Here is a 16,087-nt window from a genome sequence, read left to right as displayed (position 1 = left end):
AGCCTGCCTCTGGAGGACTGGAAGCCCCGCGGTCCAAAGTACTGTGGCCTGGCTTTTGGTGCCCGGGTCCTTGCTCCCCTGATGGTTGGCCCCTGCCTGGCCCGGCCTGGCAAGGTGGGCAGGGCAAGGCGCAGAGTCCCAGGCACATGACCCTCCCCTCCTCCCCAAGATTTGCTGAGCCAGCGCTTATACTGGGTGGACTCCAAGCTGCACCAGCTGTCTGGCATCGATTTCAGCGGGGGCCACAGGAAGATGCTGATCTCCTCCACAGACTTCCTGAGCCACCCTTTTGGGATAGCTGTGTTTGAGGTGAGCCCTGTAGGGGAGCCACATGGCCCAACCGGGAAGCCAGAGCCCAGAGAGGCAGATTCAAATGGAGCCCTTGTCCCTGAGACTTGTCCAAATGGGGAACACAGAGAGGCCCCCTGTACTCGGAGTGTGCGCTGCTGGCTCACCGAGGCTTCGCACCCTAGGGTCCACCTGGCACCCTTTCGGGCGCCCCTTCCGCAGAGCATGCCTCAGACCCCGTGTGTTTGTTGTCGGTGTCCTCTGCCCCCAGCTTCCTGAAGGAGGTGCCTAAGAGGGAAGGAGGGATGTGCATTGCTTTAGGGCCGCTTCTTACTGGAAACAGCCTGAGCCTTGCTGGGCCCTGGGAACATAGACATGAATCAGACATTGCCCCAGTCCTCCCGAGGCTCCCAGGAAGGTGACGTGTCTAGACAAGATGCCTTCCTGTGTTCTGACCATCCACACACACCCCACACCAATGCTCCCCACCTCTTGGTGAGGGGACAGCAGTCCGTGGTAGCCTGTGACACTGCTTGCTTGGAGCAGCAGGCTCAGCTGCGCTCTGCAGTGGTGGGCAGAACCCCATCTCCAAGTCCGGCCTCTGTTTCACAAGGCACGCATGGGCATGCCCACGCGTATATATGCCGGTACGTGTGTGCAAACGCATGCATGTAAGTGCACCTGTGTACGTGTGTGCGTCCCTGCATGTGCAGGCCCATGTGAGTGTGCAAGCGTGGACGTTGCACTCAGACAAGTCCCGCGGGCACCGTGTGCCTTTGTGCGTGTGGATGAGCATCTGAGGATGCGTGTGATGTGCGTGTGCCCAGGATGCATGGCTAAACCTGCGAACGTGGGTCCACCCATAGATGAACCCCTCTGTTTATACACATGTGTGCTCACATGTGCAGACACCCAGAGGCAGGTGGAAGGAGGCCCTGCGAGGACTGCCCAGTAGCTCCCAAGGCTCCTCAGCTATTGGTCCCAGGCCCCAGTCATGTTCTAGCGACAGAGACTAGAGGCATTCCATCGTGGGTTCCTGCTGGGCCCGGGAGCAGGCTTCGCTCGGCATGACCGAGCAGGCCTGTGGCCAAAGCCGAGGCTCACAGAGTGACCCTGTGCCGGTCGGGAACCAGGAGAGCATGCATGGACACAGCCCGGAGGCCGAGGGGCCCACTGCTCCTACACTGGACTCCTCAGGGAGGTGTGGGAGCTGTTTGAGGCCAGGAAGCCCCAGACCACAGTCATGGGTGCCCGCTCAAGGCTCTCCCTGCTCTGCCTCTGCACCCTGCCACAGGACAGGGTGTTCTGGACAGACCTGGAGAACGAGGCCATTTTCAGTGCTAACCGGCTGAACGGTCTGGAGATCTCCGTCCTGGCTGAGAACCTGAACAACCCACATGACATCGTCATCTGCCACGAGCTGAAGCAGCCCAGAGGTGAGCCTGCCCTGGCCCTGGCCTCCCCGGCTGTGCGCGGGCCTGTGCCATGTCTCCGCAGCCCCCCCACCCCCACCCCTCTGGGAACGGCAGGGACCTAGAGTGCTGTGACGTCACGCACCTCACTTTGTCCCCGAGCTGTGTGTCACCGGGCTGGATGAAAACAAATCCGCACACCTTGCTGTAGTGTGGCCGATCCTTTGGCATGTGCCGCTGTCCGCGTTGAGCCCTGGTAGCCAAGGGGTTGGTGGTATCAGAGGCGGCAGAACCGAGAGGAGGCGGCTCAGGTGTCTTTTGTACCCACTGTGCAGTAGGGTAAGCTAAAGTGGGGCGTCTTAAACGTTTCCCACTCGAGGCCCCTTTTTACCCAAGACATTTGCAATGCCGGCAAGCACTGCCAGTGACCTCTCAGATTCATGAGACGTTTGATTTGTGTTCACGTTTGGTCAATTCGAAAACGCTTCACTGTTGCCACAGTCTCCCCAACCGCCACGGTCAGGTACGTGACCCCATAGGGGGCTGTGACCGCTTAAAGAAGCTTGGAGCGGAAGTCTGTGTCGTACCTTGGGCCATTCAGAAAGTCAGCCTGGTGGTTGGGAACGGTTGCGCGAGTCAGTCCTGCCCTGGGTCGTCCACGCCCCAATCAGTCACTCGCTCTCCGCCATCAGGTCCATTAGGGCCCCGCGCTCCTATAGGACCCCCTAGGATGGCCCTTTTGGGGTTCTGAGGCTGTAAATCTTTCAAGGAGCAGAAAGGTCTCCTCTTTCTCCCTCATGGCAACTAGTGAGCTCAAACTGCTGATGGTGTGGTTTGCAGCCCAACACGTAATCCACTGGGCCACCAAATCCCCTTCCGTGTCAGCAGGATACTGCACAGACGGGCTGGCGTCCAGAGGGAAGTGGGGAGGGGGTGGGGAGGATGGTAAGGAGATGAAACCGGTGCCTGATACGAGTCTAGAAATGTAAGTGGGAGATGCAGGACCTGGTTGTGGAGCTGAGCGGCCCTACATTTCCAGCCTGACCCCAGCATGCCTAGAGGTGGGGCTGGTTCTTCTCCCGGAGCCTCGGTGTCTTTATCGGTCCATCTGGGATGAAGCAGCCACCTCTCTGGTTACCGTGTGCCCGCGTGGGGCTAACATGTCAGGTCTGGTGCTGGCCGGTGCTCAGGAAGAGTGGGAGGAATAGTGTTTGACCAAGCAGGGGGCGTGGGGGGGGGTCATCTTTAGAAAGAGGGCCAGTCTGAGTGGTCCTGGAGCACAGACCCCAGCTCTCTCTCTCTCTCTCGCGCTCTCTCTCTCTCTCTCTCTCTCTCTCTCTCTCTCTCTCTCTCTCTCTCTCTCTCTCTCTCCCTCTCCCTCTCCCTCTCCCTCTCCCTCTCCCTCTCCCTCTCCCTCTCTCTCGGCCATTAGCTGCAGATGCCTGTGAGCTGAGCGCCCAGCCCAACGGAGGCTGTGAGTACCTGTGCCTTCCTGCTCCTCAGACCTCGGGCCACTCTCCCAAGTACACGTGTGCCTGCCCAGACACCATGTGGCTGGGCCCGGACATGAAGAGATGCTACCGTGGTAAGCACCGCTGCTGGGAGAGCTGGCCAGGCGATGCCAGAGCCCTGTCTGCTCCAGGCCCCTGGCCTCTGGGACGCCGACGACTCCTGGTTCTCCGGGGACTCAGGGCTTTTGTGGGCTCCTCTTCATTTCCTTCCAAGACGGTCTCTACTTCCTCCCAAGAAAAGGATGCTTGTATTCACAGCATGTTCTTAGCAGTTTCAGGGAGTTCCCGGAACCCCTCGAAGACCCCAGGTTAAGAACCTTACACACACACACACACACACACACACACACACATGGCTCGGTCACTGTGATTCATCTGCAGGGACTCGGTGTTTTTCTGTTCCAGCTAGAACCTAAGACACTGCAGAGAGGCCCTGTAATGCTGTGATTACCAGAGCGAAGCCCTTTAGTGACGTGGCAAGGGCGAGGGGCTCGTGGGTGACTGCTTGGACCACGTCAGTGCTGAGCGCCTGCCCGATCTTGATGTACGGCCCAGGCCTTTCTGTGAGCATAGGTCGACCGTGCCAGCTAGACTTCCACTTCCACCTGTGGAGAGCCCAGAGAGAATGTGAACATGACGGTGTAGCAATGGGTGCAAACTCCTTCCGGATTCTTGTGGCTCCTCCCCGCCCTCCCCCCTCACCACACACACACAGTTCTACAGCATTGCTTCAGCCAATCCTCATCTACCAAGCCACAGTGAGGCTTCAGTGTAGGCAAGGTGCTAGAGTCAGCCAGCTACAGACAAGCTCATTGCCCATCCAGGGGGCTTTTGAAGTGGCTCTTGAACTGAGGCTTGGAGGTCGAGGTCATGAGTCTAAGCCAGGGAGGCCAAGGACATAGGTAGGAAAGCAGCAGAGCTCACATAGCCCAAGGGACCTGTCTGGCGTTTCCCCTCCAGCACCTCCATCTACCTCAACTCCCACGGTAGCCTCTGCCGTGACGAGGACAGTAGCCGCCACCACGAGAGTCCCTGGAACCACCACCGACAGCCCCACCTACCAGAACCACAGCACAGAGACGTCCAGCCTGGCCGCCGCAGTCCCAAGCTCAGCGAGTGTCCCCAGGGCTCCCAGCATCGGCCTGTCCACTGCAAGCCCCGCGACCAGCAACCACTCACAGCACTGTAAGGAAACGGGCCCACGCCCCCATGGCCGGGGGGGTTCCAGGCAAGGCGGGATGGGAGAATGTGTGGGCAGAAGGACTCAGACCATAGACAAAGGAATACGAAATGCTTCGGGGGAGGAAGCCAGGGCGGCAGAGGACAACCCCCACCCCCGCCGGCCTGGCACTCCTGCCCGTCTCCCAGCCCCACTTTCCTCATCTGCAGAGTTAAATGAACCATCACCCTTCCCCAGCCGGCCTCACCAAAGTGCTCTGACAGCCCTCTGCTGACCCAGCATGCGCCTCCGTGTTTCACGGGGTGTCGCCAGGTCTGGAATCTTCGGAAGCTCTGAACAGGCTCCTCAGATAGTATTAGACGCCGGCCTGGCCTGCTTGTGGCTCTTTCCAGCCCTGGGCTGGAAATAATTAAGTTCAGCACTTCCTAAATCATCAGGAGCAGTAATTGTCACTGCTAGAAATGTTCTGTCTCATTAACCAGCAAATGCCTTTTTAATTGAGTTACCTGCCAGGGGGAGTTCCTTTCAAAGGATGGGCTGTCTTTTAACACTTGGGTGTTTGGTTTTATTCCATACGTGGATGGCCCAGAAACCAAGCAACCTGGTCGCATCTTTCTAGTTTGGCCTGTTTTGCCAGCAGTGACTTGGGACTGTCAGAATTGAGCACCCCTCACCCTCCCCCGCTTCCAGTGTTTGGAGAGGCAGGTGGAGCTGTGCTCTTCAGCCCCCTGACAGGGCGTCTCACCACTGGCTTCAAGGAGGACAGAGCACCTCACCGTTTGCTCTCCAAACATCAGCTCCTCTCTCCCCTGAATTGTCAGGATCCCTGGAGTGATCTGAGAAACAGACAGCTGGAGAGGATGGGATGGGAGCCCCTGCCTGTGGGGACTCATCTCCTCTTGGAGCAAATGAAGGTGCTGGCTCCCCCGCCCGCCCCCATCTCAGAGGGCTGTCCCAGCTATGGTTGTAAAGAAAGCTGGCGTTGATGTGCTTTAGACAGATGTTTACAGTATGTTTTCAAAACACTTTTCCGTTTAGAATGTGCTTCTACATGCTTGATTTTATGCAAGTTTCGCAGCAATACCATACTCTGCTTCCCATCGTCATTGTCTCAAACTGGTAACGCAGACAGACAGACCACCCAGCATTACCCACGAGGTGAACGATAGTGGCTCAGCCAGCGATGTCCAGACCAAAGTGCCCGCTCTGGCCTTGCGCAGCCCGCCTGCCTGCCCCTCAAGGCCGAGGGCCTGCGTGGGCTCAGTGTCAGGAGAGTCCCCAGTTGCCTCAGTCAGATGGGGCGTCTCCGTCCTGCTCGCCTCCCAGGACTTTGCTGGGATCTGTGGCGTGTGGGCACTGAAGCATCAGGCAGGACTGTCGTTCTGGAGGGGGGCGAGAAGCAGTGGGACATATGTCTGTGTTTACAGATGGGAACGAAGGCGGGGAGATACACTCAGCGGTCACTGCCGCCGTCATTGGCATCATCGTGCCCATGGGTGAGTGTGGCCCCTACCCTGGGCAGCGAGGAAAGGGCACAAGCACCAGAAGGAGAGAAGGCAGCCCGTTGATCCACCCCTGACTTTCCTGCCCTGGCAGCCCCCTGTCCCCCCCCCGGCCCTCCCCCCGAGAGCTCACAGTCCCTTCAGGCTCCAGCATCCCCAAGGTGCCTCCCCACCCGCCCCCCATCATTCACACTCCACACACCCATTCGAGCCAAGCTTTGGCGAGAAGCAGCACACCCCACCTGTCAGCTGTCTTAGAGGACACCAGGGGGGTGGCAGCATCGGGCAACAGTGTGCTGAGGACATCCACTTGGTCCGGCACGTATTGCAGGTGCCTGCCCGGAGCCCACAGCGATGAGTCCCAGTCCCTGCCTTCAGAGGGCCCAGTCTAACAGGGGCACAGTCAAGCAGCATGAGATGATGACCCTGCTTTGGGCACACCCTACCTACAGCAGATAGGAGGAGGGGCATGGACTTCCGTTGGAGCTAGAAGGATGAGTCGGGCAGCAGGAAAGGAGCCTGCAGGCATAGAGCCTGGGGAGTGGGGCAGTAAAGTTGGGGAGGTGGCGAGGAAGGCACCCAAGGCTGTGCTGCCTATGGGGGTGGGGGGAGGGGGAGACCCCCAGCTGCAACATCCCTTGCCCATCGTCCAGCGGTGATAGCCCTGCTGTGCATGAGCGGCTACCTCATCTGGCGAAACTGGAAGCGGAAGAGCACCAAGAGCATGAACTTCGACAACCCCGTGTACCGGAAGACCACCGAGGAGGACGACGAGGACGAACTCCACATCGGGAGGGCTGCGCAGATCGGCCACGTGTACCCTGCTGTAAGTGTCCCTGGCTGGGAGATCCCTTCCTCCCCTCCAGCTCCCCTGCCTTCCTCTGTCGCCCCTTCCCTCCTTCCTTTCTCCCTTCTGCCAACATTGACCAAGAACCTACAGGTGCCAGGCATTGTTCTAGACCCTGGGGCCCGAGAAATGCCAGGGCAGGTGGTTGGGTGGTAAGACAGCAGGGCCACCTTACACCTAGAGGCACTTCCTGGCTGTGAAGTTACTAAAACCTGTAGCCAGGAGGTTGGAGCTGTGGCCATTCAATGCAGCTCTACCCATTTCAACAGACAGCGTGAGCCAGCTAGGTGCCCGGTGCCATGTTAGCCACATCAAGCGCGCAGAGGGTCTCAGGAGTGACGCTTGCTCCCAGAGAGTTGGGGGGAGTCAGCTGCTGACACTTGTACACCTGTGTGCTGCGTGCCACGGTGGAAGCTCAGTGGGTCTCCCCCAACCCCACCCCGCTTTCTGACTTGCTTTGTTCTCCCACAGCCCCGCGGGCCTCTCTCCAACACAGCACCTGTCGCACCATTGTCTGCTTATCTCTTTATTTCCTGGTCTCCCTACTAGCCCATGAGCTCCTTGAGGGCAAGTCTGTCTGATTAATCCCCTTCCCTGGTGGCCAGCACGGCCTAGCTAGCTGGCTCCTCCTAGATCTGTGTTGAATGAATGCTGTGGAGGCGTCAACCAGGTAACTTGATCTAGCTAGGAACCCAAAAGGGAAGGCCTCACAGAGTAGGCAGCAGGTAATGTGCGTCCGTAGAATATTCACGCGGTTTTCCAGGTAGAGGAGGTAAATGACGTCCCAGACAGAAGCATGTGCAGAGGTTTAGTGGCACGAGCAGAGCATGACTTGTTGGGGGACCATGGGCCCACCAAGTGACTGGAGCAGTTGTCATTGTTGTGTTAGCAGAGTCAGGGGGCTGAGTGTGACCTCAGGGGTCATCCGGTCCATCCCCCTGTCAGGCAATCAGCAGCTTTGATCGCCCACTGTGGTCAGAGCCCTGTCTTGGGGAGACCAGAGAACTGGAAGAGCCAGCCCCTGCCCGCAAGGAGCTTTTTGTCTTGCCGGGAGAACCAAGGTCACAGCTGCACCAACTCCCGAAGAACCCTCTTTCCGAGCTGCCTGTCGTCAAGTGCAAGGTAGGGCAGTGCCACTCCGAGTCCCAGGGGCTGGTGAGTGAGGGCGTGCACCCAGGCAAGGGCAGCCAGCGCTGCCTCTGGAAGGCTGCCCCTTGTCAGCCGGGGGGCGGGGCTGGAGAGGTGACATGGACTCAGGAACCGGCAGGTGAAGTTCAGTGGTCGAGCACGGGCCAGAGCGCCTAGATGGCCTTTGAAGCAAATCATTCAGGAAAGGGAGACTTGGGGGGCAAAGCTGAGCAAGCAAGGACGGTAGCCTCAGCCCAGGCAGGCAAGCGGCTGCTTCGCCGCTCTTTAGGGAGCAAAGAGCAGGCGGCGAGCGGAAGGCGCTTGGAGCCGGGAGCCAGGCGGTGCGTCCGGCTCTCCGCTCACTCATTTGTAAAATGGGAATAATAAGGCTCACTCTCCGTGCCTGCCGAGTTCGCGCAGTTCGAGTGCGAGAGCACGTTGCGAATCCTAAGGCAGTCTGCACGCACCCCGCGCGCCATGGCCAGAGACGGAGACTCGCCCCGGGAGCTGTTCCCCATGCCAAGGAGCCCGGGTGGCACCTGGCTAAAGATGTGGCAGTCTGCTTCCAAGAGACTGACCGCGCGGAGACCTCCTGGGCAGCTGTCCTGTTTGCTAGGGCGGCTGTGAGTCAGAATCGACTTGATGGCAGTGGGGCGGGAAGGGTACCCATGTGTCAGACCCCGTGCTCAGTGTTTTGCGTTCCCGTTTGCATTTTATCGTCAACCTTACAGAGTTGACACATGCACCCCATTTTTCAGATGAGGAAACTGAAATTTAAGAACTTGCCTAAAGTTCGGTGGTGCTGTGGGCTTGGCATTGGGTAGTTAACCACAAGGTTGGTAGTTCAAAGCCACCAGCCACTCTCAAGGAGAAAGGTGAGGCTGTCTGCTAGCTTACACTTTACAGTCTAGGGAATCCACACGGAGTCACTACGAGTCAGGATCGACTCGGTGGCGGTGGCGTTTTTGTTGCTTTAAGCACCTATGGGCACCTATGGACACATAGGTGTTCTCAGGCAACACAGTGGCTGTGCACTCAACTACAGCCCAAAGGTTGGCATTAGAACCCATGTGGAAGGAAGCACCTCTGAAGCAAGCTTCTGAAGGTCACAGAATCAACAGGCGGCACCAACAGCGACAAGGTTTCAGAGCTAGAATGTAGCCGGACCGTCACTTACATTCCAGTCTGTATTCTCTCTCCACTGCCCCAAACCCACTGCCATCCAAAGCACAGGGACCCCGCGTAGGGTTTCTGAGACTGTAAATCCTTCCAAGAGCAGGCAGCGTCCTCTTTCTCTCCGTTGTATCCCGAGATTGAGAGTCTGGAAGCTCCGCCAGTCATAGTCCCTCTGCTGTGGGGATCTTCCCTGCCCCTGGCTTAGGCAGCTCCATCGTCACTGCTGGGCCCTGTCCTTTGAACAGAGTGGGCAAGGGGCCAGAGCAGAATAAATCTGAAATAGTTATGCTAGTGGAGCCCAAAGATGACTTGGGAGTCAAAGGAGCTCCTTTTCAACCGAACATAGCATGTCTAGAATGTTCTGCTGTGTACTGATTGATGTCGACTGCTCTGAGCCTGCCCCGTGTGCATTGGGTACAATAATAAGCACTTACATGCATTATCTCATCTGATTCCCCCGAAACCTTTTTAGGTATTATTATTCCCATTTGACAGATGATGAAAGTACGGGCCAGAAGCCCAAGTGCACATAGCTCTGAGAAAGGTACTGGGCACGCTGATGAGTCACTGCCCGTTGCTACAGGATTTGGGGTAGGGGGATGGGGATTTTGGTGACCCGTGGCTAGAAGCATATTTGTAAAAACTCTGAATTTTGTACTTTGAAAAAGGGAAGTGTATGACAGATGACTTATAGCTCAATAAAGCTCTGCCCGCAAAAATTGTTTTTAAAGATCATTGAAATTGTCCAAAGGAGAGTTGCCAGGAAACAAGATGAGAAACTAGTTGGGGAAAGCTAGAGGAGAAAGCTCAGAAGGAAGCAGGGCAGCTCTAATACCATCTGCAAGAGTCAAGGGCTGTTCTTTAAGAGCTCTCCTGAATCTAAGAGACAGAGTCAGGAACATCAGAAAAGATTTAAAAAAAAAAACAAAAACCCAGATTCCACATCAACATAGAAAGCAACTTAAGTCCACTGTCCACAGTGGACTAGACTGCCCCCAGGGTGACTCAGCTCATTGACTGGTGGCTGATCCCTTGGGTCAGCAGGGAGCCTAGCAACTACTGACTAGCAGGAAGTGTCCAGGGAAGGTGAGACGGAATTGCAGTGACCAGCATTGCCTTCTAATTCGTATGATCGGTTGGGAAGGATGCAGCAGAGTCAACTTCCTAATTGTGATTGATTTACTAAAGACAAGTAGCTAATAGTCAGGGGTTCAAAAGTGTGCCCAAGCTAGCCCGCTAAAGTGGCCAGCTCCTATAAGGGACGACTGAGCAGGCTTGGCTCTCTGTAGCCCTCCTTTACAAAGGGTAAAGCTATGGGGAAAGCAGCAGCCCTGGATTTACACAGCCTTGGTGGGTGCTATCTGGTGAGCATTGGGCCGTAACTGCATAGGTCAGTAGTTCAAACCCACTAGTCAATCATGGGAGAAAAGGCTGTCTGCTCCCGTAAAGGATTTTTTAATTATGGAAAAATTAAAAGTTATTATTCTAAAACAATCTTTCTATTTAGTACTAATGTGAATACAACTGGAAAAGTAAGGATTTATTTTGCTTGAATTAAAAAAAGATCTACAGTCTTGGAAACCCTAAGGAGCAGTTCTACCCTGTCCTGTAGAGTCATATCAACTTGAGAGCCGTGGGTTTGGGTGGTTGTTTGCTTGCTTGCTTATTTATGGAGTTCAAGTTCACCCACTTACTATATGATCCAGGGCAAATGTTGCTTACACTCACTGAGTCTGTTCCCTCATCTGTAAAATAAACGTGACCAATCCTTTCCCCTGGGCTTGTTTGAACACCTGCCATGTAGTTACATGTCTGTAGCTACCCCGCGTCTAACGATGATGTCTTTCATCTTTCTCCCCCTCAGCGAGTGGCTCTAAGCCTTGAAGATGACGGACTACCCTGAGGATGGGACTACTCTCTTCGTGCCTCCTGGAATTCAGTCCCATGCACTGTATTCTCTGGATGGTGTGCTGGATGCCTGGTTTCTGTATATGGGCCAGTGTGGGTGTGAGTGGGGTGTGTGTGTGTGCGTGTGTGTTTTGTTTTTAATTTATGTTGCGGAAAGGTAACCACAAAGTTATGATGAACTGCAAACATCCAAAGGATGTGAGAGTTTTTATATGTATAATGTTTTATACACTTTTTACCTGGTTGCACTGTCCATGAGAAGCTCATGGAATGGCTACTGCTGAGTGACTGACCAATGCACACACCTCAACTGGGGCCGGTGGCACACTCGCTTACTCGTCATCTTAAAACTGTCTGTGCAGAAGAAGCTTGGTTTCTTGGGAGTGCTTTGTCTTTAATTTTGTTCTTTTTAGGTTTCTGGGTGGTTTTTTTGTACATAAAATAATTATGCTTTGTGGCTATCCATCAACATAAGTCAAAAAGGGGGAAGAAGAACATGTTAAGCCCCCTTTACCCATTTAGTTTATTTATTAACATATGTCAAAAATGAGACGAGGTCTATCATTTAAGGAAGTGAGAGTATTTATTGTTGGTGCGCTTGGCTCTCTGGAGGATCCCTGGTGGCCCCGGGGTGGAAGTATCCCACTGCCAGCCACTCCATGGAGGGAAGACGTGGCAGTGTGCTTCCTTAGAGATTGGGAACCCTCTGGGGCAGGCCGACTGTCGCTGGGTTTGATTTGAGGGTAGTAGGTTTGGTTGGCTTTGGTTGTCTCTCTGAAGGGGTGTGTGTGTGTGTCTGTGTGTGTGAGAGAGAACTCTGTGGAGGAGAGTGCACACTGACAGCTTTTGTTCAAGTGCACAGAGATAAATATGTTTTAAAACGATCCGCCCGAGAAGTCGTCAGCAATTGGATTCAGAAAGCAGATACCCTGGACCGCAAGAGCCCCATCTCTTCCACACCTGGCTGTTGGTGAGGCTTCCCCGGGGCTGCTATGGCTCCGGCCTGAGCTGTCTGTCCCGCCGCAGCAAAGGCCCGTGTGCAGACGTTATTCAGCACCGGAAGCACTTGGGAGCTCCCGTCAGAATGTGCCCACACCTGCTTTTAGAAGTTCAGCTCTTTCAGTAATTAATTTCCTTCAGGATACCTGGGTTAGCGTCATTAAGCTTCCTCTGCAGGGTGCCCTCGCTGCATACAGAGCTAAGAGGAGGGCGTTTCCAGGACAGCCACCGTCACCCTTAGGGACTGACCGGCTCAGCACTGAACACTCAGACTTGCTGTGAGTGACAAGTGGGGTGGTGGGATGGGTGTTACTACATCTCTCCCTGCTTCTTCCTTCCTACTGTTTCCTTTAGGTAGGGAAAACATTTTAAATAATAAATGGGTTTTTTACCATCATGTGTTCTTATAGGTGAAACTAATGTTTTTGATTTGAGTCAGACAAAGTAGCCGAACCAGAAGTCATATTTGAGGGGGAAATGGCACAGCCAGTATAGTATGGTATATCGGACATATATATGCTCATGCAAGAATTTGCTTTCCTGCTTTGTAATAAAAGAAGCGATTCTGTATATGTATAGATTTCTATTTTCCCCATCGTGGGCACTGTCTTTGTTTTTCCTGGGCCATGGTAGGTAGGAAGAAGCGCTGTTTTTCTGTTTCTGGGGTCCATGCCTGGAAATGCTATAGCCCCGGTGGAATTCAACCCCCACTGGCTCTCTCATCCAAGTGTAGTCTTTTTCTGAGTGTACCACTCCCCGTGGGACTAGGGCCCAGGTGTGACGGGGAAGTACTTAGCTTAATAGGACCAGCAGACAGGTATCTGACCTTAACATGCCTGAAACTCGACACCCCAGCCTCCACCTCAATGGGGGTTTGATGTCTCACCAGCTTGATAGCCCTTGAACTTCCAGGTAGACCCTTGAGGGGTTCTCTCACCTGTTCCCCGGGCCTTCCTCTGGGCCACCCAAGGGTCCTAACCTGTGACAAAAACAGCTGTGTACGGGATCCTGAGCACCGTGCTCTGTCTAAACACTTTACTCCCAATATGCATGTGTGTTGATAATCCGGAGACATTTCTTGAGAGGTTACATGCAATTAGCCTGGAACAATCGAGACCAAACAGAATTTAAGGAACAGGTGGCCAACTCCTATGGAGCTTAATCACTTACTACTCTTCTTTCAAGAATGGAAAGTAATGTTATTTTCGACGGAAGAAACAACCCTGAACCTGACCCAAAGCAAGTGACTTTGCCTATGTCCTGCTTCCAAATAAATGGCCTGCGTTTCCGGAAACAAAGTGATAAGTGACCAACAGGTCATTTCTAAACTTACCGTTGGATATGGCTTTCACAGGGAATGGGGGAAAGGGCAGGGCGATGCAGCCTGCGGCCTCAGAATGGCGCTGACACCCCTGTGCAGATGTCTGGCTCCTGAGCAGCCACAGGGGCCGTGGGAAACGGCAAGGATGGGCGAGGCCCACACAGCCCAAACCGAGACATCCTCACCGCCCCGGAGGGCAATAAAAAGAACATCCGGTCCCCCTCCTGCTCCCCGAGCCCCGACCGCAGGTGTGGAGCCCACCCGTTGCCTGTGGGAAGACCGTCCTGCACGTTGGGAGAATCGGGCTCTCCCAGTCCGAGCGGCGTGGGGGCCGCCCCTGGAGTGCGCTTGTGCCTCGTCTGTGTGCGGCCGGGAACACGGCCGTGGCGCTGGAAGAAGGGCTCTTGGCGCTCATGTCGGCGGGGGGGACACACAAGATGAATTTACCAGGCAGTATTTTCCCAGCCCTTTCCTCCCCTTCTCCAGGGGATTCGGCCCCGAGCACCCCATCCCGTGGGCCGCCTCTCCTCGGAACGTGATGCTGGGTGCTCGCGAGTGAGTTTGGACCCTGAGCATCCCCAGTGGGTACAGAGGAGCTGCCCCAGACCATCGAGGCCCCTGTGACGGCTCAGATGGCCCCCCTGGGCCTTTTGTCGCCAAGCGCCAGCGCGCCTGTTCTGGCTCGCGCGATCCTAAGGCACCTGCCACGCGGGACGCGCACGGCCGTGGCTTCGGGCAATGCGCGCGGTTGCGCCCTCCAAGTGGCTGGAGCCCAGGCGCTGCAGGTGCAGCGCTCACAGTGCCGTTAGAGCACCCAGGCCTAGGGGCCCAGGGAAGAAGGGGCTCGAGGCTAGGTCTTCAACACTCCGTTGGGGTGGGCGTTCAGCCCGGGGGAGGCAGGGGCAGCCCGGGGGTTGTGGGCCCGTGGTCGCCGGAGCGAGTGGACAGGAGGCTGCCGGAGAGGGCCAAGGGAAGCACTTTATACGACGCCCCGGGGGAACGTAACGACCTGACCCGGTCAGCCTGCATCACGGAAACCCCCGGTGGGTGGCCGGCCCGTTGCAGGCGTGCCTGGGCTCAGCGTCAGGCGTCCTGGTGACCAAAGGGGAATCCGAGCTGTGTTGCATATATGTGAGTCAACGTGTTTTGTCGTTGTTGGAAACCATGGGGCTGGCCGAGAGCTGGTCACAGTAGCGCTGCAGGGGGTGAAAGCCTTGTTCTCTCAGCCATGACAAAGAGGAAGGCAGGGTCACTGCCCCAGCCAGGTGCTGGTGGGGAGTGGGGGCCTCCCCTGCACCCCCCACTCCCTAACTCATTGTTTCACAGGAGGAAGTGAGGAGTGAGAAGCTGCTGAGGGACTAATGCACTTCCCCATCAATGCATGAAGATAGTGTTGGATTTTTAGGGTACTAGGGATTTGGCATAGTGAGTTTATACAGGTTGGACTGTAACCACCAGGTCCAGCTGTTCGAAACCACCTGCCACTCCTCAGGACAAAGATGAGGCTTTCTACTCCTGCAAAGAGTTACAGCCTTGGAAACTCACCGAGGCAGGTCTACTCTGTCCCGTGGGAGGGAGCATTGGCTTGATAGCCGTGAGTGACAGGATGTTCAGGTGATGGAGAACTGAGGTGGGGGAATGACAGCTTCACACTTTCAGTGAATGGAAGAAACCCAGGAGCTCTGTTCATTGCGACTGTGCACCATGTGTACAGTCCGAGATTCTGCAGAAGCCCTCTGTATTTGCAAACACTGTGCTATAAGAAGTAATAGAGAAAAAAACCACCTGTATCTAAATATATATATTTAAAGACATGGAGGTTTTGATACTTTTTTTTCTCTCTCACAAAAACTACATGAGAAAACATACCTGTACAGACCATGTGTTTTAAAAGTATTTTGCTCTAGACAAGCGATCACTAATTTGGGGGTGAAGCTCCAGTTTGCGAATTGCATCCCATGTGGATTGTTCCCAAGTGGATTGTCCTTGTGTATCTTCACCCTCCCCGCCTCAGACGGGTCTGTGATGGAACAGGCGGGTTAGACATGGGGTCACGCTAACCGTGTCTGCCTTTTGTCTTGTCACCCCGCGTTCCCAGAGAGCTGCTCCTGCACGGGGCTGGGGTGAGGTGGGGGGCTGCATCGCACTAGCTGCTCTGGCATCATCCTGGTGAACTGAAAACCAAACACGGACATTTGTAAAATGAGTGCACTGTTTCTAGAGAGACATTAAATTCATTTTTTAATACAGAAAAGTGTTGTTCGTTGTGTTTCTTTAGGGGGGAGGGGTGGGCTGGACATTTTGCACAAATGACCCCAATCTTCCTGGACAATCTTGTGAGATAAGTGTTATCAATTCCTCATCCCTTTGTTACAGATAAGGAACTGGCTGGAGTAATTGCCTAAATTCATAGTTCTTTTTTAGTGCTCTCAAGTCACGGCACATTCTCCACCGTTTTCCTTCTGTCTCTGTCTGTTATGTGACAAGAACCTATTTGCCCTTGACTCCACATGGGTAATGCCTTACTGGAAGCCCATCCTAATCTCTCAGAGGGGGTAACTGACCAGGAGCCCTGGTGGTGTGGTGGCTACACATTGGGCTGCGATCTGCATGGTCAGCAGTTCAAAACCATTTCAGGAACCCACAGGAGGTGGGTTTTACTTGAGTCAGCGTTGACTTGATGGCACGGAAAGCTGTCCTCACCCTGGGCACCCAACGAGGACCTCCTTGCTGATGAGTCTTGTAGCCATGTCCATCCCTGGATCTCTGGAAGTAGTACAGATAGCCAGTCCTGTACACACAGTGTGTTCCAGCC

At 54.9% G+C, this 16,087-nt stretch overlaps 1 protein-coding gene across 5 annotated transcripts in view; it reads left to right on the top strand.

Moving 5' to 3' along the window:
- The window catches only part of LRP8 (LDL receptor related protein 8), an 87,924-nt gene extending 72,437 nt beyond the window's left edge, over window positions 1-15,487 (top strand). For 3 of the 5 annotated variants that reach the window (XM_075556361.1, XM_075556343.1, XM_075556371.1), the window contains 8 exons: window positions 170-309; window positions 1,583-1,724; window positions 3,133-3,285; window positions 4,172-4,396; window positions 5,819-5,887; window positions 6,547-6,719; window positions 7,686-7,862; window positions 10,909-15,487. In XM_075556361.1, coding sequence (XP_075412476.1) covers window positions 170-309; window positions 1,583-1,724; window positions 3,133-3,285; window positions 4,172-4,396; window positions 5,819-5,887; window positions 6,547-6,719; window positions 7,686-7,862; window positions 10,909-10,947 — 1,118 coding nt within the window. In that variant the 3' untranslated portion in view covers window positions 10,948-15,487. The remainder of the gene's footprint in view (window positions 1-169; window positions 310-1,582; window positions 1,725-3,132; window positions 3,286-4,171; window positions 4,397-5,818; window positions 5,888-6,546; window positions 6,720-7,685; window positions 7,863-10,908) is intronic. The other 2 variants (XM_075556378.1, XM_075556354.1) reach the window with 1 other exon arrangement.
- The last annotated feature ends 600 nt before the right edge of the window (window positions 15,488-16,087 follow it).

The sequence above is a fragment of the Tenrec ecaudatus genome, chromosome 1, assembly GCF_050624435.1.
Source record: "Tenrec ecaudatus isolate mTenEca1 chromosome 1, mTenEca1.hap1, whole genome shotgun sequence".
In the NCBI taxonomy this organism is placed as follows: domain Eukaryota; kingdom Metazoa; phylum Chordata; class Mammalia; order Afrosoricida; family Tenrecidae; genus Tenrec; species Tenrec ecaudatus.
This window is presented reverse-complemented; position numbering and strand designations above follow the sequence as displayed.